Source organism: Ochotona curzoniae, unplaced genomic scaffold (assembly GCF_017591425.1).
Source record: "Ochotona curzoniae isolate NIBS_2020 unplaced genomic scaffold, NIBS_Ocur_1.0 patch423, whole genome shotgun sequence".
NCBI classification, from domain to species: domain Eukaryota; kingdom Metazoa; phylum Chordata; class Mammalia; order Lagomorpha; family Ochotonidae; genus Ochotona; species Ochotona curzoniae.
This window is the reverse complement of record NW_024466999.1, coordinates 166776-192102: the sequence shown is the minus strand read 5'-3', so window position 1 is coordinate 192102 and position 25327 is coordinate 166776. Positions and strand designations below refer to the sequence as shown.

Sequence of the window (25327 nt, the reverse complement as noted above, 5' to 3'; positions counted from 1 at the left end):
AGGGACCATTACCTGTATGTGAGGAGGTGTGGTCATGTCCTCTTGGGCCCAGCTGCATTTCCTAAGTGGAGTTTAATTTGATTGCCTGGAAGAGACTGCTGTTTCTGTCGGGCGGGCAGGTTCTCCCACCCCCTAAACTTCGCAGTAATGTCTTCCCTTTGCTCATAAGTCACCCTAACCTGGAGTCTTTGGGGTTCAAGTCTTAGCACACTAGGCCCATCCCTGAAAGGTCCTTCGTGGCCCCCCTACCTTCTGGCCCTGACCCAGCCCCAACCCAATGAAGCTAAGGATCCCTCTGCCAGGGAAGGGTTTTGGGCTCATCAGGCGTTTGTTGCCCCGCCACTCCAAAACTTACTTGGACCCTTAAAGGATCACGGACCCCAGATCTGAATATTTTCAGATATGGGGAGTGACTGGTTGGCCCTCCTCCCCAGGCTGGGCTTGGGAGGGGCTGGCACGGGGTGGACCACAGGGATGCCCTGACGGGCAGCGCCCCCTGGTGTTTGCAGCGGGCACTGCGGCACGGGGGTGTGGAAGTTGGGGACTAGGACCGCTAAAAGCACGCGACCCTGTATGCTGCACCAGTCCCCCACATCGCTGGTGTACCCTGGCGAAGGTGCTCCCGCATAACGGACCGAACAGCTAGAATTCGCTTGCCCACCACCCGGATACACTCACACCCTGTCCTCAGGCGAGGCTCCGGGGTGGGGAGGAGCCGGGCCGGGGGCGGCCTGCCAGGAAGCGGCACGTACCTTCCGCTGCAGGAGGAGCAGGTGGCTGCTGTACGGGACTGGGCCCCAGGCTTCCTGTGTGCGCGCCCGCCCGCTACGGTTTCCCGCCAGAGCTGGTTGGGCCCCCTGGGCCGGCCTTGACCGGCCCCATGGCCCAGACCCCCGACGGTATATCCTGTGAGCTGCGAGGTAAGCGCTAGTCCTTCCCTTCCACCTGGCGGGGAGGAAGTAGAGCGGGCCCCTAAACCAGACACCCCTCCCACCCCACACCCAGCGCCCAGAAGGTATCGCCGGAGGTTCTCTCTGCTCCTCTGGCGCACCACCACGCCCTGGATCACCCTTCCTTCCTGGCCGACCCAGAGCTGAGCCCAGGCGCCCAGGCTGCTACACATCGTGGGCACGAGTAGGCCCCATTAAAACCCAAGCAATTGCCTTCCACAGGTGAAATCACAAGGTTCCTGTGGCCCAAGGAGGCAGAGCTGCTGCTGAAAGCCTGGTTACCCAGCCAGGGTGCTGAGCGAAGCCATGTCTTGGTATGGTGGGGAAGGGGCCAAGGCCAGGAGAACCACAGGGATCCAGCAAGGCAGAGCCTTGTGCCCAGCCCAGAGTGCCACTGTCTCCTCCCTCCCCCATCCCAGGTGCTGCTGCGGTGGAGGGCCTACCTGCTGCACACCTCCCTCCCGCTGAGGGTGAGTCTCAGGGCTGGGTCACCCTCTGCCCCCACCATCCAGGGCGGTGGCAACTCCTGGGCAGATACCTAGGGATGAGACTTGGCTCCAGCTGACCCCAGCGCCTTCCCAGGTGGACTGTACATTCAGCTACCTGGAGGTCCAGGCCATGGCATTACAGGAGACACCCCCACAGGTGAGATGTGGTCCCCTGCTCCCAGGGCCTGCAGCCTGTTCTGCCTCCCCATCCCTGGAGCCCAGGCCTAACACAGCCAGCCCAGCCCTCCTCCCTCCCTTCCCAGGTCATCTTTGAGCTGGAGTCTCTGCCCGAGCTGGTCTTGGAGCTGCCTGGGGTGGCTGCCCTGGAAGAGCTGGCACAGCATGTAGCCACAGCCATCAAGAAGGTGTTCCCTCGCTCTACCCTGGGGTGAGGCCTGGTAGCCTGAAGGGGCGGCTAGGGGCTCCCCTCACATGGAGGGGAGACCCTTGCTTCCTTCTCCTTTCTGCCTTCCTTAGGAAGCTGTTCCGGAAGCCCACTCCTCCCTCCATGCTGGCACGACTGGAGAGGAACAGCCCTGTGGAGCCCACTGCCCAGGGCGGCCCCTGTGGTGAGTCGGGCAGAGCCAAAGCCTCTCCTTGCTACCCCTGCAACTGGTAGCTCCCAAACCCTGGGGCTGTGGGGCGCCCAAGCCGAGCCTGGGTTCCCCTTGGTCCTCTTCCTGCCTCTGATATGTAGTCTCTTTGCTCCCCTCTGCCATACCCCTGGCACCCACCCCACACCCCCAGGAGGCTTCTTGGAGACTTACGAGGCTCTGTGTGACTACAATGGTTTCCCCTTCCGAGAGGAGATTCAGTGGGTAAGAGCAGGGCCCTGGGTAGGGTGGAGTGCTCTCGAGATGGACATCTGGTCACCCTCATGCACTGACCACACCCTTCCCGGCCCCTTATGAGCTCTGAGCCCCTGGTCTACACTTTGCTCCATCCAGGACGTGGACACCATCTATCACCAACAGGGCTGCCGCCATTTCCGCCTGGGAGACTTTACCCACCTTGGCAGTCGGTGAGTGGCCTGCGAGAGGTGGGAGGTTCCAGTGTGTGCCTTCCTGGGCCTCAGCTGGGCCTGGGATTGGCCATAAGGGAGGGGGGCAGGCGCAGAGCTCCACCCATTCAGTCTTCCCCACCTAGGGACCTGGCCTTAAGTGTGGCTGCCCTGTCCTACAACCTGTGGTTCCAGTGCCTGTCCTGTGTGGACATGAAGCTGGTGAGAGGGGAGTGGCGGGGAGAGACCATGGGTATCAGGGAGAGGGTCCCACGTTCTCTGAGCTGCCCCCCACCCTGTGGTCCGCCAGAGCCTTGAGGTCTCAGAGCAGATTCTGCATATGATGAGTCAGTCGTCCCATCTGGAGGAGCTGGTACTGGAGAGCTGTGGCTTGAAAGGGTGAGGCTGAGCCAGGAAATGGGAGTCTGTGGCCAGAGGAGGCCTGGGCATGCAGATCCCTATCTCATAGCTGTGTTTCTGGTCACCCCAGAGATTTTGTCCGACGGCTGGCCCAGGCACTGGCAGGACATGGCAAATCTGGGCTTCGCAAGCTCAGCCTGGCAGGGAACCTGTTGGATGATAGAGGTATGGCCGGCCACACCTGGGCAACCCTGGGGCTGGGGGCTGGAGGTAGGAAGCCTCATGGTGGAGAACCCCTCAGGCATAGCTGCGCTCAGCAGACACCTGGAGCACCGGCAGGGAGCCCTGCGGAGACTCAGCCTGGCACAGACAGGGATGACTCCGAGAGGTGGGCCTGGCGGAGGCGGGGAAGGGGCGGCAGGTGGCTTGGCCTTGGGCCTCCTTGCTCAGCCGGGTTCCCCTGCCACGACCACCACTACCAGGAATGAGAACTCTGGGCCGGGCGCTGGCCGCAAATACCGCCTTCGACTCTGCTCTGACCCACCTCGACCTGTCTGGGAACCCTGGGGCGCTGGGGGCGTCCGAGGACAGTGGGGTGAGTGGCTGTGTTCAGACTTCCAGGCTGGGGGGTGTGCTAGGTAAGCATTCCTAGTGACACCCCCTCTTGCCATCCTCCCACCAGGGCCTCTACGCTTTCTTGAGCCGTCCCAATGTTCTGGTCTTCCTCAATCTCGCAGGGACTGACTTGGCCCTGGACACTGTGAGGGGGCGCGTGGCTCGGCGCGGGGCGGGTCAGGCTCGGGCCGCCCCAGGTTGGGTCATGGCGGCCAACCTCCTCTCCTTCCTTGCCACAGCTCTTCGCTGCTCTGGCCCGAGGCTGCTGCTCCCACCTATCTCACCTGGACGCCTCCAGGAACGTCTTCTCCCGCTCGTAAGAGAGGCAGGGTGAGGAATGGGGAGCAGGGAAACTGTGGGGCTCGTCCATGAGCCCCAATGTCCACCTCTCCCATTGCTCGCTACCTCAGGAAGGCCCGGGCCGCTCCGGCCGCGCTGCAGCTCTTCCTCAGCCGCGCGGGGACGCTGCAGGACCTGCGCTTGGCCGGCTGCAAGCTGCCGCCAGACGCGCTCAGGTCAGGGTCGCCCCTGTCGCACCCACAGCCTCCCCACCCCCCTACCCCTGGCCTCCTCAGCCAGCTCCTGACGCCCCCTATGACATCCCCTCCCAGGGCGCTTTGGGATGGCCTTGCGCTCAACACTCACCTCCACGACTTGCACCTGGACTTGAGTGCTTGCGAGGTGAGGCAGCTCCGAGCAGAGCTGTGAGCTTGTCGGTGGCCTTTGGGCTGGGAGATCAGGTGAACCGGGCCTTGGAGCGCCTGCTCCTTCCATCCCCGCCACCCCAACATGGGAGGGCTGGGGGTTCTGAGTGTGCCCCCACCTTCCACTTGCAGCTGCGCTCCGCGGGAGCCCAGGTGATACAAGACTTGGTGTGCGACGCAGGCGCCGTGAGCTCCTTGGATCTGGCGGATAATGGTGAGACCCACTAGGGACCCTTTCTTCCTCGCATCATCCAGGCCACACCAGAGCCTCGCCTCGTGCGTGATCCCGGTTCTCCGTGACCCAGGTTTCGGCTCAGACATGGTGACGCTGGTGCTAGCCATCGGGAGAAGTCGTTCCCTGAGACACGTGGCGCTCGGAAGGAACTTCAACGTCCGCTGCAAGTGAGCCCCACTGCCCGGCCTCCCAACTTCCCAACCAGCGCCCTTCCTCCCTGTGCGCCCCACCCTGCTCCAAACGCGGCCCCGCCCACCCACAGGGAGACCCTGGATGATGTCCTGCACCGGATTGTCCAGCTCGTACAGGACGACGACTGTGTAAGTTCCCGGGCCCTTGTGTGTGTTTGGGGCTGGACAGCACAGCCCCTTGGCCTCTCTTACCCGGGGACCTGTCCTCCTCCCTGACCCCATCCATCAGGGGCTTTCTCTGAATCTCAGCCTCTGCAGTCCCTGTCCGTGGCTGAGTCGCGCCTGAAGCTGGGCGCCAGCGTCCTACTCCGGGCCCTGGGCACCAACCCTAACCTGACGGCGCTGGATATCAGTGGCAACGCCATGGGAGACGTGGGGGCCAAGATGCTGGCCAAGGCGCTGCGGGTCAACACCAGACTCCGGTGGGCGGGGCCAGGGTGGGGCCGACGGGGAGGGGCGTGGTGTGGGAGGAGCTTGCCATGATGGGACAGCTGGCGGGCCAGGCCGGTGGGCAGCTGGGGCCTTGCGGGGTTCGGCTCGGGACCGAAGTCTTGCCCGACCCAGGTCGGTGGTCTGGGACCGGAACCACACGTCTGCTCTGGGCCTGCTGGACGTGGCGCAGGCCCTGGAGCAGAACCACAGCCTGAAGGACATGCCTCTGCCGCTGAGCGACGTGGCCCAGGCGCAGCGCAGCCGCCCGGAACTGACGGCCCGTGCGGTCCACCAGGTGGGCTGCCGATTCCCCGACCCTCGCTCTCGGCCGCGCCTAGGTCCACCTGCCCTCGCTTGTCTCACGAGCCCTCGCCTGCAGATACAAGCCTGCCTTCTGAGGAACAACCGCGCGGACCCCGGCTCTTCCGACCGCGCGTCCCGTCGTCAGCCGCCGACTCTGGTCTCCCTGCCCTCGGAGCAGGTCCTGGTTTCCTCCCCAACCCTGGGAGGTAGGGGATAGGGAGCGCCCGGGAGCCTCCGGGGCAGGGGCGGGCCAAGCAAGTCCCACTACTGGGAATGGAGACAGCCAGCCGCTCCTGAAACGGCACCCGGGGTAGGAGCTGGGTTCCTTTAAGCGTGTCTTACAGTTTCCCTGACTTTCCTTGGCTTCACAGGACCCCTGGCCCGCTCACACTGACCTTTGTACCTTCAAACCCAGCAGCCCTTTCTCCACCTTTATCTCCCTCCAACTGTCTTTCTTTATTTAAGATGTTGCTTCCTCTCCACTCTCCTATCTGCATCCTCTGGTTCTCTCTCCAAGTCCTCCGCTGTTTGTCACGGCTTTCTCAGGTGGTAAGATGAGCAGGGAATGGGATGGGAATGTGATGCAGCTGGGGCTCCACGCTCAGAATGTGGTGCTGGTGCTGTGAGCTGTGGTTTCACCTGCTGAGGCACAATACTGGCCCTGCAGAGCCCACTTTTTTTTTTTTTTTTTTTTTTTTTTTACTTATTTTATGTATTTGAAAGCCAGATTTACAGAGAGAGGAAGCAATCTTCCGTCTGCTAGTTCACTCCCCAAATGGCTACACCAAATGAAGCTTGACCAGACCAAAGCCAGGAGTCAGGAGTTTCCTCCGTGTTTCCCATGTGGGTCCATGGGCCCAAGAACATGGGCCATCCTGTGCTATTTTTCTAGAAGCATTAGCAGGGAGCTGGATGGAAAATGGAGCAGCCAGAATCTTAACGGGCACCCATATGAGATGCTGGTGCTGCAGGTGGCAGCTTAGCCTGTTGCTCCATGGAGTTGTTCCTAAGGCCAAGCATCTTTTGTTGTTTAAAGATTTATTTTTATTGGAAAGTCAGATTTACACAGAGAAAAGATAGAAAGAGCTATTCTGGGGCCCAGCACAGTAACCTTGTGGCCTTGTATGTACTGGGATCCCATAAGGGCACCAGTTTGTATCCTGATGGTCTTGCTTCCCATCCAGCTCCCTGATTTTGACCTGGGAAAACAGTTGAGGATGGCCCAAAGCCTTGGGACCCTGCACCTGTGTGGGAAACCCAGAAGAAGCTCCTGGCTCCTGGCTTCGGATTGGCTCAGCTCTGGCCATTGCAGCCACTTGTTGAGTGAAATCAGTGGATAAAAGATCTTCATCTCTGTTCCTCCTCCTCTCTGGATATCTGTCTTTTTAATAAATAAAAAAAAAAACTTTTTTTAAAGATTTATTTTTATTACAAAGTCAGACATACAGAGAGGAGGAGAGACAGAGAGGAAGATCTTCCATCTGCTGATTCACTCCCCAAATGAGCGCAACGGCTGGTGCTGTGCCAATCCGAAGCCAGGATCCAGGAACCTCCTCCAGGTCTCCCACACGGATGCAGGGTCCCAAGGCTTTTGGGCCGTCCTCCACTTCTTTCCCAGGCCACAGGCAGAGAGCTGGAAGGGAGGTGGAGCAACCAAGACACAACCCAACGCCCATATGGGATCCTGCTACATGCAAGGCAAGGACTTTAGCCACTAGGATTCTGTGCTAGGCCTTTTGTTGTTGTTTTTAAAGATTTATTTTTATTAGAAGAGTATATTTTATAGAGAGAAGGACAGATCTTCCATGTGCTCATTCACTCCTCAAATGGCCACAAGATGAAAGCTGAACTAATCTAGTATATGTGCTGCTGAAGCGAGCTGAAAGCTGAACTAATCTAAAACCAGGAATTTCTTCCGGGTCTCCCACATGGATGTAGGATTTGGGCTCTCCTTCATTGCTTTCCCAGGCCACAAGCAGGGAGCTGGATGGGAAGTGGAGCAGCCGGGGCACAAACTGATACCCGTATGGGATGCTGGGGCTTCCAGGTGGAAGATTGGCCTGTTGAGCCCCCAGCCCCATCCTGAAGGCCTGGCACCTTGATGCAGACATGGTATAGGAGCTTAGCGCTCTGCACACCTTCTGGCGATTACATCTTGTTCCAGAAACCTGTGGTCCTATTGCAGCCAGCCCAGACTCATGCCCACAGTCAAGTCACCATCCTCCTCATTCATACTCTAGATGCCCCCCCCCCAAAATCCTGTCACCTCTCTTGTCCTCATCTAACTCTGGCTCCTGTTACTCTGTCTCTCACGAGCGCACACAGTCTCTCCTGGCTATTTGGGAGGGACAGGAAAGATGCTGCTATTCATCTTTGAAAAGATTAGGGGTCTCTTGTGACTGACTGGCCATTGGAGAGACGCTGGGGGAGAGTCTGGGAGGAGGCTTGGCTGGGCCTGACTTCCTCCTATCCCCACAGGAGGTGAATGAGCTGTGCCAGTCAGTACAGGAGCATGTGGAGCTGCTGGGCTGCGGGGCTGGGCCCCAGGCAGAAGCTGCTGTGCGCCAGGCAGAGGATGCTGTGCAGAATGCCAACTTCTCTCTGAGTGTGAGTGCCCACCTGCTCCCCCCTTCTTGAGGGTCTGCCCCTCCCTGGCTGGGCATCCACTTGCAGTTCTCACTTCCTTCTTGGTCCCAGATCCTGCCCATTCTCTATGAGGCTGGGAGCTCCCCCAGCCATCCTTGGCAGCTCCGGCAGAAGCTGCAGGGCCTGCTGGGACAGGTGGGAGAGGTCTGCCGCCAGGACGTCCAGGTGAGCCGCGGCTCCTGTGCCAGACCCCAGCTGTGGCCTGCTAAGTCCATGTTTGGGGAGGAAGGGGATTGGGGAAGGCTGGACCCTCAAACCTAGCGGTCTGGGTGCACTGTCACCTTTGTGCCCAGGACTTCACACAGGCCACGTTGGACACAACGAGGAGCCTCTGCCTGCAGATGCTGCAGGCACCTGGCTGGAAGGAGCAGCTCGAGGGCATCCTGGTGGGGTCCCGGGGCCTCCCGGAGCTGCTCCCGGAGCAGCTGCTGCAGGACGCCTTCACCAGGCTCAGGTAAGCTGGGTGGGTCAGGTGGGGTGCCTGGGGCAGGGCAGGGCCAGCCTTCTAATCCCCACCCTCTCCTGTTCTCAGGGACATGCGGCTGTCTGTCACGAGGACCTTGGCAGAGAGCATTGTGGCTCAGGCTGTGGCGGGTCTGAGTGCTGCCCGGGATCGGCTGGTGAGGGGTACTGGGCACACCTCTGCCTGCACACGCACACACATGCACACACGCAGGGTGGCCTGGACGTCTACCTTGCAAGGTCTTCTCGGGTCATGTATACCAGGGCTATTTCAGGAGGTTGGGGGCTTAGCATGATGGGATCGTGTGGCTGAAGCCCCATCTGCTCCATCCCTGGACTGCTGGATCCTGCAGATGGAGAGTCTGGCTCAGACTGCCCCAGTGGTCATGGCCCCTGCCCTGCCGGCACTGGATGGAGATGTGCCCAGCCCCTTTGGGCCCAGGGAGTTGAATGATCTTTTCTTCCCTGATAATGATGAGGAGGTGGAGGAAGAGGTGAGTGCCCTCCTTCCTCTGGAGTGTGGGAGGAGGAGCCCCTCTTCCTGGGCTATGCTCCCTGAATCCTTGCTGAGTTTCACACACCCTCCTCCCCCCAGGATGCCAGTACCCTACGGAAATGGCCGGATCCCAGCCACTGCCTTCACCTGCTTCCCACCACTCGGGGTGAGGCGGGGTCTTGAGGGAAGGGAGTCTGCCCAGGTAGACTGAAGCACCTTTTGATCTGGGGACAGAGGTGCCAGGCACATTCATTCAGCCCTCTCCCTGGTGCTTCCTGACAAAAGGCTGGGCAGGGCCAGGCCCCTCATGCCGCCTGCAAAGCTGAGGTCTGCTGTGGTCAGCATGGGAGGGGACCTGGCCAGACCAGAGCCAGGTCACCAAGCTCAAGTCGCTGCCTCCACCCCCGTCTAACCCCCTCCTCCAGGATGCGCATGCTTGGCGGCGGCGCGCTGCTCGGGAACGCGCTCAGCACCACGGACAGCAGCGGGGGGGGCGGCGCAGCCGGGCCCCTCCCCACGCCCTGGGCGGGTCCCCGCCGCCCTAGCGCCTCTGCTACCACCTCCTCGGGTTCGGCGCTCAGTGCTGCTCTGGTGCTCTCCCCTCAGGTGCTGCTGAGGAAGCGAAGCCAGAGCCCGAGCTGGCGGCTCCAGGGGAAGATGCAGAGCCGCAGGCGGGGTCGTCCGCGCGCGGCTCTCCGAGCCCCGCGGCCCCCGGCCCCTCAGCTGGTCCACTTCCTCGCATGGACCTGCCACCCTCCGGGCAGCCCCTGCGCCATCCGACCCGGGCCCGGCCGCGGCCTCGCCGGCAGCACCACCACCGTCCGCCACCGGGGGGCCCCCAGGTGAGCGCTCTCTGCCCCCCCACAACTCCAGCGGAATCAGGGGGGTCGTGGGTGGCCTTGTCGCTCCTCGCAAGTGCTGGCAGACAGGGAGGTAGGATGTAAGGAGCCTAGGTTCTCTTGGTTGTGTGTTCATGGCCACGTTTGCGTCCTGGTTTCTTCCCGGCCACCCCTCACCCCAGGCCGTGCCCATGCAGGACCCTGGATGTTGAATGTTGATGTCCACCCTGCCTGCGGTGGATGTGCGGTCAAGGGTGTCCGTTTCATCCTCCCTCTGAAAGATGTTGGGCAGTTGGGGGGTGCACTACTGTATCTGCTGCATGACTGGGGGTGTCTGTGTGGAGGGATGTGCGTGGGCTGGGTACTGGGAAGGGCAGTGGGCACCGGCCCAAGACCGAGGGAGGGAGGAGCTGGCTTGAGGCCCCCCAGAGGGTCTGACGCAGCAGCTGGCGTCGTTGAGGCGGCAGCAGACCGGGTGGGGTGGGGGCGGGGGTACTGCAGGGAACTGTTTGGAACAGGGGAAGTGGCAAGTGGCAGTGTGACCCAGGGGTGCGTGGGTGCAAGCCTGCTGGTGACCGGATGGTGCAAGGCACAGAGTGCACCCTGGGACCGGAAGAGATGGGGGCCAAGGTGTGTCTGCTCACCCAGGAGCTGGACAGCTGGTGGGGCTGGGGCATGCTGCTGGACAGGTGGGGGTGGGGAGAAGCCAGCTGGGCTCAGGCTGATCCTGTGGTGTCGCCCAGGTGCCCCCAGCCCTGCCGCAGGAAGGGAATGGGCTCAGCGCCCGCGTGGATGAAGGTGTAGAGGAGTTCTTCTCCAAGAGGCTGATCCAGCAGGAGCGTCTGTGAGCAAGGGGAAGCTGCTGGGGTCAGGCGGGACAGGGATGGCCCAGGCCGAGGGCTCTCCACTCACTGCTGCTTGTTCCTACAGCTGGGCCCCTGGGGAGGACCTGGCCGCAGAGGGGGGAACTACTCCTGTTCCCCGAACACTGAGAAAGAAGCTGGGCACCCTTTTTGCCTTCAAGAAGCCTCGCTCAACGAGGGGTCCACGGCCTGATCCAGAGACCAGCCCTGGGGCAGCCCCTCGTCTCCGAAAGACCACACTTGGGGACTTGCTCCGGCCACCAGCCCGTCCTGGCCGTGGGGAGGAGCCTGCTGGGGCTGAGGGGGGTACCAGTAGCCCTGACCCTGCCCGCAGAAGCAGGCCCCGATACACAAGGGATAGCAAGGCCTACTCCATGATCCTACTGCCTGCTGAGGAGGAAGAGGAGGAGGCTGCACTGAGTGCCAGGCCTGACAAGGTGAGGCCTGGTATGTGGGGAACAGGGATTTTGCTGGACTGTGTGTGATACAGGCATCTCTGTCCCCAGAGGCGGCCCCTGGAGCGGGGGGAAACAGAGCTGGCCCCTTCCTTTGAACAGCGTGTGCAAGTGATGTTACAGAGGATTGGTGTGAGCCGTAGCAGCGGGGGTGCAGAAGGCAAGAGGAAGCAGGTGAGCTGGGGGACACTGGGCAGTTTGGGTGACTAAAACCAGGTGGAGGCAACTAGGAAATAGCAGGCCTCATTAACCTACTTTGCCCCTTCCTCTTGCTACTCGTCAGATTTTTGTCCTGCTTAGGGTGGGTCTGACCAGGCCACAGGGATCTCCTTGTACCTAGGAAATTCCTTCTCTGCAGATGCAACCCAAGAGCAGGTCACCTGTGCCTCAAAGAGCAGGCCCTCAGGGGCTTCCTTGGAGTGTTTCAGAAGCGGGGGCAGGCCTCAGCCCTGTGCTGTTCAATTCTGCCCAGTGCTGCCTCCGCCCTCCCCGCCCCTTGAGCCCCTACCATGATCACTGTTAAGAACTAGAGTTTAATAATTTTCAGGAAGAAACATACAGAGTAAGACTTGGCTCAGATTCACAAATGTGATAGTGCGGGAGGTGGATCCTGAGGTGGAGATCATGTCATCTGTGCATGCGACTGCTGTGTGCAGCCAACTCCCCACCTCTGCACCGGGAACTCTCTGCCATGCTCTCACTTCACCCCATGGTGGCCATCCTGGGGCTGGACTGAGAACAAGAGTGGGGAAAGCATTTGGTACTGTAGGACAACCCCATTCTATAGCACAATGCTGGCTTTGGGTCCAGGAACAGCTTCCAGCTGTTGCACACCCCGGGAGGCAGCAAGGGACCTGGCTGGCTTGATGTCCTGTCTCCAACCAGTACAATGTCTGCAAGTGAACCAGTTGATGGGAGTTCTGTCTTCTAAAGGACAAGAGGGAACAAAAGGCCAAGGCTGGCATAAAGGGGAGCTGGGCTGGGGTCTGACTCCTCTATCTCCCTCCTACAGAGCAAAGATGGCGAGATCAAGAAGGCTGGCTCAGACGGTAAGGGGAGAGCTGCAGTAGGACCCTGTTTTCATGGGGAGGAGGTTATCCTCCAAGTCCCCAAGGTGCTAGCTGGCCTGGGGGAGGGGTAGGAAAGGGCAGGTTTTTCTTTGTCCCCTGAGCGCCCAGCCCTGCCTTGCAGGTGACATAATGGACAGTTCCACAGAAGCCCCTCCCATCTCCATCAAGTCCCGCACCCACTCGGTGTCTGCAGGTGAGCGAGGTCCACTGTGGAGGTGATATGGGGACAGGCGGGAGTGTGGTGGGCATCAGACCCTGCTCACTCTGCTCTGAAGCCTCACCCAGGCACTCGCTCACACTTTTCTCCTGGCAGACCCCTCGTGCAGACCCAGCCCAGGGGGCCAGGGGCCTGAGGCCGCCTCCTGGAAGACACTGGGGCAGCAGCTGAACGCAGAGCTCAGGGGCCGCGGCTGGGGCCAACAGGATGGCCCAGGACCCCCATCCCCCTGCCCCAGCCTAAGCCCCCGCAGAGCCAGCCCCTCTCCTGACAGCCTAGGCCTCCCAGAGGACCCCTGTCTGGGCCCCAGGAATGAAGGTCAGCAGACACTCTAGCCTCCATTCTAATCTTGGGTCAGGCACTGCAGGAGGCCTTGCTGGGCACCCTGAAAGAAGGGGGGAAGGCCAAAGCCCAGGGCAGGGTGGGGGGCCTGCTGAGCACACACTCTGACCCTGTGGCCTCCCCCAGATGGCCAGCTGAGACCGCGGCCTCTGTCGCCAGGGCGGCGAGCAGTGTCTGTGCATGAGGACCAGCTCCAGGCCCCTGCTGGTGAGGGAGATGCCTCCGTGCAGGGTGGAACACGGGAGAGGGAAGGTGCTGGGTGCCTCTGCTTCTAGAAGGCCTCACCAGCAGAGCGTGGGCTCCAGGGAGCTGGGAGGCTGGGGACAAGAGCTGGGTGGGCTTGTCCTGGCTGTACCTCCTAAGGAACATGTGGGGCAGAGGTGGGGAGAAGGGATGGGCACGGCCAGCAAGCGAGCCTTCCTGTGGCCCCTCAGACCGGCCCCTGCGGCTGCAGCGCTCTCCTGTCCTCAAGCGCAGGCCGAAGCTGGAGGCACCCCCATCCCCAAGCCTAGGTGAGAGGGGGCCGGGGTGAGACACGAGTGCTGACTGCCTTGGGCAGCCCTGACCCCACTTCTCTCCCTTTTCTCCTTCAGGACCCAGTCTCGGAACGGAGCCTCGGCCCCCACCATCCCCGGAGCCTTCCCCCAGCCCTGAGCCAAGTCCCCCCTCCCCAGCCACAGACCAAAGAGGCGGCGGCCCCACCCTCTGACCCCTCCTCTCTTGCCGCATGAGATTATTTTATTAAAAAACTCGATGGAAGCACAGTGTAGCACTTTGTGTGCCCGGAAGCCCCCGTCACACCTGGGTTAGCTCTGACTCCGTGTGCGACTCCATGACAAGATGCAAAGCCCAGGCTATGAGCTGCGGGGGGAGCCTGGAAGGAGAGTGGACTGTGGGTCAGGTGGCCTTGGATGGCCGCCCTGGAGGAGAGAGGCAGGTGCAGGACTTACCTGATTGCCTGGAGCTGGGTGCAGAGGGAGGTACAGGGCAGCTGGTACTTATACTGGAAGCTGGAACCATCACGATGCTTTGTTGGTGGGTCCTACAAGGGGCACAGTGTCTGCAGAGGGTCCATCAGGTATCCCCTACCTGGTCTACCGCCACAGCCTCCACCCCTACCCCATTTGCCCCTTTGGCTGTGATGCATTGTACTCACCCACGCAGGATGGACCTCCTGGGTACCTGTGCTGGCTTCAGCCCTGAGAGAAGGCTGCTGGTTTTTGCAGGACAAACCTAACTCCTTAAACTCCAGGCTAGGTTTCCGGGCCTTGGTTGCATGGGCCTGATGTAGGTGGGGGCCACGGCTAAGGGGTGAGAGACTGGGAATAGAATTCAAGGGGATCGGGCTGGGTGTATAGTTAGAGAGGGCCGAGCAGGGGGCTGGCGAAAGTTGGCAGCTGATGCCCTGTGCTGAGTCTGGAGTTGACATAGCAGGCTGAAGGCTGGGGCCGGCCTCAATTTCCTGGGACAGCAGCGTAGGGCCAGGTAACACAGGTGTCCCTGGCAAAGGGGGAACTGACCGTAGGCTCCGCCCTGCTCACCGTGCATCCTCTCCCACTTCCAGCAGGAGTCTGACAGGGAGCAGGTGCAGCCCAGCAAGCCTCACCTGGGGCAGCACAGGAGAGCAGGCTTGGAGATGTGTCCAGTGGAGCCGGCTCTGATGGGGGCAGCTCAGGGTCTGGGGATACAAGGGAAGCTTAGCAGCTCTGGGGGCTCTGAGTTCCAGTTCCTTCCCCAATCACCAGATCCCCCTTGCTGACTTCTCTCCAGTCCTTCTTACCTTGTGGCCTCTGACCCAGGCCCAAAAGTTTTAGCATTTGCAGGTCATTCTCAGAGATGTGCAGCAGATGGCTGGGGACACTGTACACAACTCCTTCCTGTGGGTGGTGAATTCTCAGTCTGGCCCTAACTCAATCCCCCACCACCCTGATTCTGCCTCCACGGGGCCCTCTTCCCCCGCCCCCAAGACTGACCGTGGCCCCGCAGCGGGCAGCGGCCCAGTGGCTCAGAGGCGGAGTTGGGCAGGGGTCTGCCAACACCAGGCAGCTCTCAGCCAGGCGAACCAAACCCACCCGATGCTCCTGGTCCTCTTGCACCTCCTCCAGCAGCTGGGTCAGGGTCAGGCCTTGGGGCATGGCAGGTTGGGCAGAAACTCAGAGAAGGGAAGGTGGGCAGAAAGGGGTGAGGGCTGGGGAAAGGATCCCGTGGGATAATGGCTCAACCCATGTTCGCACCTGTGCTCGAGGGAGTGGACTCTGAGAGGTGGTCCCTAGAAGAACAGAATGGATGGCCTCAGGGCCCGGCCCATCCTCAGTCCCCATCCATTCGTGTCTGCCGTCCCCTAAACAGAACCCCTTCAGCCCTGACCTGAGCCCCAGACTCACGCGAGGCAGTCACAGAGCTTTCTCTGCACAGCAGAGTCCTGGTTACTGGAAAGAGAAAAAGGAAGGTGAAAGGCAGCCAATTGCTCCAGAGGCCCGAACCCTCCCACCTAGAAGAGCCCAGAAGGTGGGCGGTAGAGCTGTGCTGGCAGGTGCAGGGTGGAGGCGTTACCTACCAATCAATCACTGGGGCCCGGGGCTGCTCCAAGGGCAGGAGGCTAAAGCGATTCACCTGGAGGTAGAACTCCGAGGGCTGCAAGAAGGAGTTTTGGGCTGGACCTCAGGCGTTGTGGAGAGCCCGGCCCAGACCCTCTATGCCCACCCCGAGCAGGCCTTCAGACTCACCGCGGTGCCTTCAGACACCTGGACACAGACTTGGCAGTCCTGGAGTAGCAGCAGTCGGCCCTCGGTTCCAAGGAACCCGAACTCCTTCTCTTCCCTATCGCGAGCGTGACTGTCATGGCCCGGCCCGCCGGGACCCACCCACCCACCTGGGGCTCTTTATCTCGCGCGCTCCCCAAATTGGGCTGTCGCTCACCAGTCCGAGGCGTCCAGGGCCTCCCGCGTCACCAGGCACCGGACACTGTGGGTCCCGTCGGACACGAGCAGCATGGCCTCCGAGTAGGACGCGTTGGGAGCACGGGATGGGCCCGGGGTCTCGGCGTCTTGCAATACCTAACGGCGCCCACCGGCATCAAACCAACCGTCCCGAGCTCCCGCTTCGCCCGCCAGGCCTCCCCGAGTTATGGCTCACCTTGAGCAGCTGCCCGGCCCGCGGACTCGAGAGAAACTCTGCCCCCAGGATCAGCTCTCGAATCCACGGCTTCAGGACCAAGGCACCACCACCGGCCATCCCCGTGAACACGGCCGGCCCGGCAGGCACCGATCTGCGCTTCCCGCGGGCGCCGCGGCCCCGCCTCCCGGCGGAAGAGGAAGCGCGTGTGGCTGGGCGGGTCCTGAGGCCGTGGCCCCGCCCCCGCGCGTGCGCACGAGGGCCCCGCTCGCCAGCTCGGACGTCTGAGGGGGGCTGGCCCGCTTGTTCTTAACGGGGACGTTCCTCGGAGCGGCCTGGCGTTGGGGCTGCTCGTCAAAACTTCCGTGGGGGCCGGGAAGGGAGGGACCAGATGGGAAAGGAGCGCGGGGGCCCGGCGGCTTCTGCCGTGTAACTCTGAGCGATTCAACAAGTATTTACTAATAGTCTCCTCATCTACCAAATGCTCGGTCCTGTGAGGCCAGAGGAAGCGGGGACACGGACAACGCTCGATACTGTCATTCCCCTCGCTCCCTCTCGCTCCCCGGCCGCGCGGACTCCAGCGTCGTGACGTAACAGCCGAGGAAGCCTCTTCTCTCCGCCACCCCCTCCCTTCGTTTCCAAGGAAACGTGGACTCCGCGTTTCCCCTCTCCGTCGCTGCCCACTTGACGTCATGGCCCGGGTGGGAGGGCGAGGCGGGGCGGCGCGGGCGGGCCGGCCGGACTGTGCACCTGCGCCGCGGCGGGGCCGCTTGGGGCTCGGTCCCCGGCCCGCCCGGCCCCGCCATGGCCAGGCCGCAGAGGACCCCGGCGCGCAGCCCCGACAGCATCGTCGAGGTGAAGAGCAAAGTAAGGGCTTCTTAGGTACCGGCTGCGGCCTCGACCCCAGGCGCTCCTAGGTCCCTCCCCCGCCTCGCTCTCCCCCGCTCCATCACCTTTCTTTCTCCATCCCCATCCTCTCCTTCCTCCATCCATCCTTCTCCCTTCCACTGCCGGGCTTCAGAGCCCTTCTGTGACCCTGGTACCTGCAGTACCGGGCGGCAAAGACCTTGGACAGCGGCTCTCCACTGGAGCAGGAGATCTGGGCTTCAGGCAGCTTTTGCGGCAGTCCTTTCTCGCCCCTCATTTGCACCCTCAGCCTCTTGGGGAGGAAAGGGCACCTGCTTCTCCGCCTTGATGACCCCTCCTCTCTCCCCACCCCCGCCCTCCAGTTTGACGCCGAGTTCCGACGCTTCGCATTGCCCCGGGCTTCCGTGAGCTGCTTCCAAGAGTTCTCCCGGCTGCTGCGTATGGTGCACCAGATTCCGGGTCTGGACGTACTGCTCGGCTACACGGATGCCCACGGTGATCTACTACCCCTCACCAACGATGACAGCCTGCACCGGGCCCTGGCCAGTGGGCCGCCGCCGCTGCGCCTACTGGTGCAGAAGCGGGGTGAGGTTGGGGAAGGGTGGGCGGTCTCTTTGGGGCAGGGCAGCGCAGGTGTGTAAGGGTTAGTCCATATCCAGGGCAGCCTGCCCTTGGCCTGACCTCCAAGTGGTAGGAAGTGGCCATTGTTTCCTGTCAAGGGCCCGTGCGGGAGATGGGGTCTCTGATCACAACACCCCCTCTCTCCTGCAGCAGAAGCCGACTCCAGTGGCTTAGCTTTTGCCTCCAACTCCCTGCAGCGGCGCAAGAAAGGGCTGCTACTGCGGCCGGCGACATCCCTGCGCGCCCGGCCCCCCTTGCTCATCAGCCTCCCCCAGGACTTCCGCCAGATTTCCTCAGTCATCGACGTGGATCTCCTGCCCGAGACCCACCGGCGGGTGCGGCTGCACAAGCACGGCTCCGACCGGCCCCTTGGCTTCTACATCAGAGATGGTGTGAGCGTCCGGGTGGCCCCGCAGGGCCTGGAGCGGGTCCCCGGTATCTTCATCTCGCGCTTGGTCCGCGGGGGCCTGGCCGAGAGTACGGGGCTGCTGGCTGTCAGTGATGAGATCCTTGAGGTCAATGGCATCGAGGTGGCTGGGAAGACCTTGGACCAAGTGACGGACATGATGGTCGCCAACAGCCACAACCTCGTGGTCACTGTCAAACCCGCCAACCAGCGCAACAACGTGGTGCGGGGAGTGTCAAAGCGCCCAGTGGGGCCCTCCTCCTCCGTGGGGCCTGGGCCTGCTGAGCCAGACAGTGATGATGACAGCAATGACCTGGTCATTGAGAACCGCCAGCCTCCCTGTTCCAATGGGCTGACTCGGGGGCCTGCGGGCTGGGACCTGCATGCCAGCTGCCTACTTCCTGGTGCCCACAGCTCTTTGCCCTCCCTAGATGGCCAGCAGCAGGCTGGCTTGGGCTGGGGAAGTCGCATGCGCGGAGATGGGAGCGGCTTCAGCCTGTGACAGGCCAATGGTGCCATCTCTTGGCTGGCACAGCTTTTGAGACCGGGCAGGGACTTCCCATCCACCAGGGTGTTTGGTTTGCTCACGGTGATCCCTTGGCCTAGGGGACATTAAAAATTTTCTACAGATGCCATCCTGGTCCTTCTGTGTCCTGATGCCAGCCTTTTCCCTTGTCCCACAAGCTTGCTTTTGCTCCCAGACGTGAGGCGGGGCTGATAAGAGCAGCAGGAGGGCCGCCAGGCTTGACATGCGCTTGGTGAGGAGAGCTCTTAGGGAAAAGTTTCCACCAGGTACAAAAGGTTTAATCTCAAGAAACAAGAAACAGGTGCCAAGGCCAAGGAGCCCTTTCACAGTCACTGATGCCTGGAGCTGCTGCCCACTCCCTACCCTGTGCTCAGCCCTCCACTCTGCCAGGGGGGACCCATGTTGCCAGCCTTAGCACAGACTTCCTGGCCACTACCCTGCAGAAGGGCTCAGGAATCCATCTTCACAAAGACTTTGGCCTGGGAGAAGATCTTAATGGCTTCCTCTACCTGCACAAGCTTCTGTTCCAGCTCAGCACGGTGGCCGCGGGCTCTCAGTGAGTCGGCCCCCGCAGGCAGCAGTATGAGCTCTCGCAGCAGCTGCCTCTGGCCTACAGGGGAGCCGAGAAGGGGGGTGCTGGGCAGAGGTGCATGGTTCCTCATGGGCTGCCTGCCCTGGCACAGTGCACATGGGTACTCACTCTGGAGCAGACTGTCCAGGGTCTCCAGCCGCTGGCTCTCAGGCATGAGAGTGTGCCCAGCAGGGATGCTGGGGTCTGGCTGGCTCCGCTGGCGGGCCTCAGCCTCCTGCCGCCACAGGTCCTTACGCTGCAGCAAGCTGTGGACAAATAGGCTCTGGGTGGGCAACCCCCAGGACAGCGGCTGGCTCCCACCCCCATTCGGACTTCAGGACCTACTAATGGGGCACATGACCCTTCTGCGTGGCATTGTAGTGCTCCTGGGCTTGCTGCTGCCGTTCCAGCTCCTGGTTCAGGACCTGCAGTGAGCGGGAATGCCGCCGCCGGGGGGCCTTGGTAGCAGCTTGTGCATTGTGACTGATGAAGTCCACAGCCAGGCTGGGCCCCTGTAGAACATGGCCAGGCTGACATGGCTGTCGACTCTGTGCTGTGCTCCTACGCCCCATCCCCTCTTGTCTTTGGGGTCCCTGTCCGTGTCACCTCCCAGTTCCTATGCATGGTGCTCACCTTAGTTTGGGGATCTCGTGGGCTCAGCTGGGGGCTGGGGGCCCGAGTTGGTGGAAGTCCAGGGCCACAGCGGGAGTGCGCCCGCAGGAAGTTGGCCGGCTTTGTCCCAGAGGCACGGCCTGGCTCCTGGAGGCAGGGCACAGCAGACAGGACAGACAGGCTAAGGACAGGATCCAAGCCACCAAGCATTGTCCCACCAGCCGCTCGGGGACTTCTCTCGCCCCATGCCTGTGAGCCCATTCCCTTGGCAGGGGGAGGGAGAAGAGGGGCATGGCTCCTAATGGGCACGGGGACAGAGTCTCTCACGGCTTCATGAACACATAATCGCCTCTCCTTCTACCTCAGTCCTGGTCCAGCTATCACTGCTCTCCTTCCTAGCTGTGCTTCCTGGCTGTGGTCCCGCCAAGGTCACTGACGACTGGCCTCCAGGCCCTGAAATCCAGAAGGGCATTGCCTCGGTCTCATTGTCCTCGACTTGACTATTGGTCCTGCCTGGGTCTCATTTGGGATCCAAACCTGAATGCCCATCTGCTCCCTGGACGCGGTCCCACCCCCTGGCGGGCCCACACATGCTTCAGCTCCTATCCGCCCACATGTGACCTTGTCTTCTCTCACAAGCTGGCTCATCCTTCTGAATTCTTGGATGGAAAAATGGAGCCACTATCCACCCAAGATAGACTCCCACCATGATACTCCTAGGCCTGCCCTTCCACTGTCCTAAAATAAAGGTTTCAAAAGTGGTTTGGGGTAGGCATTAGGCATAGCAACAAAGACACTGATGGTGGGGCACTGGCAGTTCCTCCAGATGTGACATGTGACTATGGACAGAGGTAAGAAAGGCCCCAGGGGAGAGGCAGGATATTGTGTGATAAAGCCTCATTCTGGGCAGTGGGCGCTTACAGCCACCAGGGGGCACTTCCGAGTAAGACTCACTAAGTGTTCATCCAGACTACTGCCCAGAATGAGGCTTGGAGTTTTTTCCCAATGTGTGCAGGGCTCATTTTCTGCTGCTTTATCAGGCCATTAGCAGGGAGCTAGACAAGAAGTGGAGCAGCAGCAACTTGAACCAGAGCCCATGCAGAGGTTAAGGCAGAGGCTAAATCTACTGTGCCATGGTGTCAGTCACATGGCTCCCCTTGATTGTAGCTCCCTGTTACTTCACATTCATTATGAAGGGTATAGATGATGGCTCAAGCATTTGAGTTTCTGCCACCCACATGGGACTTAACTGTGGTTTTCTGGCTTCAGCCTGGTGCAACCTCAGGTGTTGCAGGCATTTGTGGAATGGATCAGTGGATGAAAGATCTGGTGTGCTGGGCCCGGCACGGTGGCGCAAGTGGTTAAAGGTCCTCGCCTTGCACGCCCAGGATCCCATATGGGCGCCAGTTCTAATCCCGGCAGCCCCGCTTCCCTTCCAGCTCCCTGCTTGTGGCCCGGGAAGGCAGTCGAGGACGGCCCAAGGCCTTGGGACCCTGCACCCGCGTGGGAGACCCGGAAGAGGCTCCTGGCTTTGGATCGGCATAGCATCAGCCGTTGCGCTCACTTGGGGAGTGAATCATCGGATGGAAGATCTTCCTCTCTCTCTCTCTCCTCTCTGTATATCCGCCTTTCCAATAAAAAAATAATAAAAATTAAAAAAAAAAAAAAAAGATCTGGTGTGCTTTCAGAAGGTGGCTTAACACATTAAGATGCCTGTTAGAGAGACGTCCCACACCAAAATGTCCAGGTTCCAATCCCAGCTCTGGCTCCTAACCCTCATTTCCTGCCTCATTTCCTGGTGACACAGACAACATGGAGAGGCAGTGGTGACAGCCCCAATACTTGGGCTCCCGCCACTTCTGTGGGGGAAAACTGAACGGGTTCAGAAAGTAGGAAGGGAGAAGGAGGGGAAAAGAGAACGAAGGAAGCAGAAAGGTGGTCTGAGGGGCCTGGCGATGCGGGTCCAGCTGCCTTCTCCCTGTAGCAGAAGCCACACTGGCGGCAGAGTGCCCAGCATCTCCTTGCCTACGGTCACTCTGCTCTCAGGTCACCCTACTTCCACCTGCATGGTTCCACCCTGTAGAATGTTTTCTTCTCATTAAACCTCACTTGTTCCCCTTTCTTTCCTGGGAGGCATGCAGATAGAGCTCCTGTCTGCTGGCTCATCTCCCAGATGGCTGTACTGGCTGAAGCTGGGAGGCTGGGACTCAATCCAGGTGTCCCATGGGGTGACAGGAACCCACTCCTTGAACTGTGGCCACTGCATCCCCAGAAAGGCACCAGTCGAAGCTGGAGGTGAGAGCTGGAGCTGGCTCAAACCTGGCTGAGACACACACTTCCTCATCAGTGATTCCACCACCAGGCCAAACGCCCGCCCTCTTTCTGGAATATTCCCTTCTCCTACTTTCCCTCTGCCAATCCCTGCTTGCCACTCAGGATCAGCATAGCTATGGCCACTTGGCAGAAGCGTCCGCAGCTCCATCCTGAGGCAGAACCTGGTGTCCCTTGGTTCCCTAGGACTTGCCCCACCCACCCCACCAAATCACCAAAAAGACAAACAGGACTCCTGGAGGGAGGTACCTGTAGCAGGGCCTTGACTCGAGACTCCACCTTGTCATACTTAGGTGAGCGCCACAGAGCCTTCAGGGGGTGCGGCTGGCCTCGCTCCCGGCCCTGCTCCTGCTCCCGCCAGCGTCGCTGGATCTCCTTGATTCGCCGCAAATTCTCCTTCTCGTGGTCTTTAGGGTCTTTCCCTGGGGAAAAGATGCTCCCAGGCTTTGCCCTGTTTGGGCCCATGCAGTTGGCTTCCGTTAGCTCACACACAGGGCCCTTCCTGTCCTTGACATCTTCCTGTGCCTGAGTTAAGCATGTTAGCCCTTTGCACACACTGGATCTTCTCACCTTGCTGCCTTCCCTACACATAAATACCTCCTGGTTATCGTCTATTTCTACAGCAATAAAGAAATATGAGGGGCTGACACCACAGCACAGTAAGCTAACCCCCTGCCTGTGGTGCCAGCAACCCATATGGATGCCAGTTCAAGTTCTGACTGCTCCACTTCCCATGAACTCCCTGCTTACGTGCCTGGGTAGGCAGAGGAGCAGGGCCTGAGTTCTGGGGACCCTGTATCCTGTGTGGCATGTGGAAGAAGTGTCTGGCTCCCAACCAACCCAACTAGTGGCCATTTGAAAAGTGAACCACCGCATGGAAGCTTCTTTCCTTTGTTCTCTGTAACTCTGCCTTTTGAATACAAAAATAAATAAAAACCTTAAAATAATAATAATAATAATACCATGAATCATCTCCTATGTTCCACTTACTTCACCTGTTGTTTCCCACCTTGCCTTCAACCCTGTTTTCCTGGCATGGCTAGGGCCTGGCACACAGCAAGACCAGGGTGCCATTGGATACAAGAATATATGAGGCTGATGCGTCCTGGCCACTACCTCACTCAGGCCCCTCCTGCAAGTCCACCTCCTTCTATGGATGGACCAAAGCCTGGGCCGGGAGCAGGGAAGGCACAGCAGCTTCGGACTGGATTTCCTTCTGCGGGGACTTACTCTTGGGGGAGACTCCGGGCCTGAGGGAGATGCCCTGAAGTTGCAGCAGCACGTCACCCACGCCGAGTCGGCCCCGCTCCAAGTTCTCTCGGCCTCCGGGCCTGATGCGGGGTCCTCGGGGAGGTGTGGCGTCCAGGCTGCAGTCGGTGGTCAGCAGGCCCAGCTTCAGTGCGTTTCCCTCAAGACGCCCTTGGGCTGAAGCACGGGAAAGGGCCCCAAGCGCGGAGCTCAGCGGTGGGGAGGAAGACCCCCGGCCTGGCTCCACCGCATTGCCCCCAACTCACCTGATGCCGGGCGCCGGTAGTAGTCGGGGCAGAGCGTGGGGTCCGGGGGGATGGGCCCCGAGATGCGGGACGGGCCCTCGCACATGCTGTCCTCGACGCCCTGCAACGGTGGCCAGGTTGTGCACCTCCGGCCCGGGACCCCCTGCCCAGCCCTCCCTCCACCCACACACAGACCCGGGCCTCACTCCCGGTCCTGCGCCCCTTCCCAGTCCCCCGTCACGCCTCCCAGCTCCGACCCGCATTGGCGGCCTCTGCGACCCCGAGGCTACTCCACGTCCCTTCCGGGTTCGCGGCCCACTTCCCGGTAACTCCTCGAGCCCGGCTCACTTCAGCAGGTTTGCCGCCAGCAGCAGCGCTCAGGAGGGAGTTGTTGTTGCCAAGCAACACTTGGATTTCGTTCCTGAGGTCAGGGGCCAGTGACCCCGCCGCAAAGCCTCCTGGGGCGTGTAGTTCCAGCCGAGGGTGGGTGGGGACACCACCAGTTAATCTTCGCAGCTTGCCTCCCAGCCAGTCTCTGGGGTCAACGCAGGGTCCCAAACTGTGCAGCCCCTCGGGGCTCTCTCTTTCCGCTCGCCAGGTGGGGACGGGTGGACTCTGCACAGCCATGACCTCAGCCGGGAGGCCTCCTGAAGCCCAGGAGGAGGTGGCCGTGGAGCCGGCGCAGCTCACACTGGCGTCCAGTAACCTCTATGAGGTGATGACCAACGTTTTGTATTCTTCACACCCTGGCCATGGCACCCAGGAGGACCCCCTGGAGGGCTCTGTGGTAGACTCTGTCACTGGTTGCCTGTATGTCACTTGTAGTGTCCAGTGCTGGAAGCTCAGAGCCTGGTGCCAGCCCCCGAGGTCTTCAGGACCACAGGGGAAGACAATTGTCCAAGAGGACCTGCCTCGGAGCCTGAGACCCAGGAGCAAGAGCCCAAGCTGGAGGTGGAGGTGCCAGAGGAGAGAGGCCCCAGGCTTATAGTCACTCCCGTGAGGCCTGGTCATGGGCCCAAAAGGAAGCCGGTCAAGTGAGGGGACTTGGGGAAGGAGCTGCAGGCTGAGGCCTGGTGGATTCCCAGGGTGGCTCCCATCTCCTGCCACGGGTCACCTGCTGGGGCAGGGGGTAGGGTAGGGCAGGCAGGCTGGCAGGGCTAGTCCCTGGGCTCAGGGCTTCGGTCCCTGGCTGTGGGACAGGCTGCTAGTTTCCATGCTCATCCTAGGGTCGAAGTTGAGCTATCCCCAGGGCTGTCACTGCAGAGGGAGGAGTCGGAGGGAAGCCAGAGTGAGCCCTCGCCATCCCCCAAACAGCACAAGAAAGCAAAGAAGCGCAAGAGCCTGGGGGCTTCTGGGCTCCTTGCCTCCGCAGCACCTGCTCCATCAGAGGTCTTGGGACCAGAGCGTGAGTGGCAGCCTTGGGGCTTTCCCTTGTCTCCCTGTCTGCTGGCTCCCTGTGGCCTGGCACTCCAGTTGCTGCTCTGGGTCCTTGCAGGGAAGGCCCAGCGCCTACGGCCACTGTACCAGTATATCAACTACTGCAATCCTGAATTGAATCAGGCCAGTGAAGAGGATGTGGAAACCAAGGCCGAGGTCAAGACCAAGGCTGAGGCTGAGCCAGACTCTGAGCCGGGCCTGGTCCCAGAGGAGGCAGGGGTGGAGCCACTGCAGGCCCTGCTACCTGCAACAGCAGCAGCAGAGCTGGGCTCTGGCCTCGCCATGCCCTGCATCAGTGTGCTGCTGACCCCCATGCACGTGCTGCCTCCTGGTGAGGAGCCTGGGGGTTCACCTGATGCAGACTTGAGTGACTGCCTCAAGACTGAGGTGGACAAGGCAGCCGAGGCAGACGTTGACAAGATGCTGAGCGTCTGCACAGCTCCTCTAGTGCCCCCACTCTCTCCACAGTACAAGTGACTGTCCTGTTGTGCAGGGGCCAGAGCTGGGGCAGCAGCCTGTGGGCCCAGGCCCTGGTGGAAAGGGGAGGATAGCTCTGCCCTGCCCAGCCATGTTCCTTGGAAATAAACATCTTTCCTTTAAAAAAAAAAAAAGACTTATTTATCTTTATTGAAAAGCAGATACACACAGAGGAGGAGAAACAGAGAGGAAGATCTTCCATCC

At 60.8% G+C, this 25327-nt stretch overlaps 5 protein-coding genes across 9 annotated transcripts; 3 read left to right on the top strand and 2 right to left on the bottom strand.

The window, feature by feature from the left end:
- Positions 1–779: 779 nt before the first annotated feature.
- LOC121167704 (capping protein, Arp2/3 and myosin-I linker protein 2) lies at positions 780–13548 on the top strand. 2 transcript variants are annotated; one of them, XM_040997265.1, is made up of 39 exons: positions 780–920; positions 1173–1264; positions 1370–1420; positions 1533–1595; positions 1702–1826; positions 1916–2007; positions 2186–2256; positions 2386–2459; positions 2585–2660; positions 2749–2837; positions 2929–3023; positions 3100–3186; positions 3281–3393; positions 3481–3558; positions 3653–3729; positions 3824–3928; positions 4025–4094; positions 4250–4331; positions 4423–4519; positions 4615–4672; positions 4793–4965; positions 5108–5270; positions 5355–5456; positions 7757–7885; positions 7976–8089; positions 8218–8378; positions 8457–8544; positions 8740–8880; positions 8982–9048; positions 9489–9724; positions 10465–10565; positions 10652–11021; positions 11091–11213; positions 12052–12088; positions 12231–12302; positions 12423–12644; positions 12795–12875; positions 13103–13180; positions 13262–13548. In XM_040997265.1, the coding sequence occupies exons 1-39, from the start codon at positions 881–883 to the stop codon at positions 13375–13377; spliced, it is 4209 nt and encodes a 1402-aa protein (XP_040853199.1). In that variant the 5' UTR covers positions 780–880; the 3' UTR covers positions 13378–13548. The 2 variants fall into 2 exon arrangements, with proteins under 2 accessions (XP_040853199.1, XP_040853200.1); XM_040997266.1 differs by lacking the exon at positions 12795–12875.
- On the bottom strand, positions 12859–15956 carry LOC121167705 (adrenocortical dysplasia protein homolog). Of its 2 annotated transcripts, XM_040997267.1 has the most exons (13): positions 15804–15956; positions 15588–15724; positions 15395–15488; positions 15226–15302; positions 15053–15097; positions 14903–14937; positions 14642–14793; positions 14449–14545; positions 14275–14346; positions 13825–14168; positions 13619–13710; positions 13470–13542; positions 12859–13026 (listed from the first exon to the last, which is right to left on the bottom strand). In XM_040997267.1, exons 1-13 carry the CDS (start codon positions 15900–15902, stop codon positions 12940–12942), a joined length of 1404 nt encoding a protein of 467 aa, XP_040853201.1. In that variant the 5' UTR covers positions 15903–15956; the 3' UTR covers positions 12859–12939. The 2 variants fall into 2 exon arrangements, with proteins under 2 accessions (XP_040853201.1, XP_040853202.1); XM_040997268.1 differs by lacking the exon at positions 12859–13026 and having other exon boundaries at positions 13389–13542.
- A 630-nt stretch (positions 15957–16586) lies between these two features.
- Positions 16587–18306, top strand: LOC121167706 (partitioning defective 6 homolog alpha). 3 transcript variants are annotated; one of them, XM_040997271.1, is made up of 3 exons: positions 16587–16649; positions 17012–17144; positions 17421–18306. In XM_040997271.1, exons 1-3 carry the CDS (start codon positions 16587–16589, stop codon positions 18176–18178), a joined length of 954 nt encoding a protein of 317 aa, XP_040853205.1. In that variant the 3' UTR covers positions 18179–18306. The 3 variants fall into 3 exon arrangements, with proteins under 3 accessions (XP_040853205.1, XP_040853204.1, XP_040853203.1); XM_040997270.1 differs by having other exon boundaries at positions 17012–17234; positions 17424–18306; XM_040997269.1 differs by having other exon boundaries at positions 17012–17234.
- Positions 18307–18458: 152 nt separating this feature from the next.
- On the bottom strand, positions 18459–23324 carry LOC121167721 (enkurin domain-containing protein 1-like). Its single transcript, XM_040997292.1, has 7 exons — positions 23231–23324; positions 22947–23141; positions 21966–22138; positions 19407–19532; positions 19119–19285; positions 18903–19039; positions 18459–18812 (listed from the first exon to the last, which is right to left on the bottom strand). The coding sequence occupies exons 1-7, from the start codon at positions 23313–23315 to the stop codon at positions 18652–18654; spliced, it is 1044 nt and encodes a 347-aa protein (XP_040853226.1). The 5' UTR covers positions 23316–23324; the 3' UTR covers positions 18459–18651.
- Positions 23325–23834: 510 nt separating this feature from the next.
- On the top strand, positions 23835–25123 carry LOC121167732 (uncharacterized protein C16orf86-like). The gene is made up of 4 exons (XM_040997310.1): positions 23835–23924; positions 24035–24234; positions 24436–24614; positions 24705–25123. Exons 1-4 carry the CDS (start codon positions 23835–23837, stop codon positions 25121–25123), a joined length of 888 nt encoding a protein of 295 aa, XP_040853244.1.
- Positions 25124–25327: the final 204 nt, after the last annotated feature.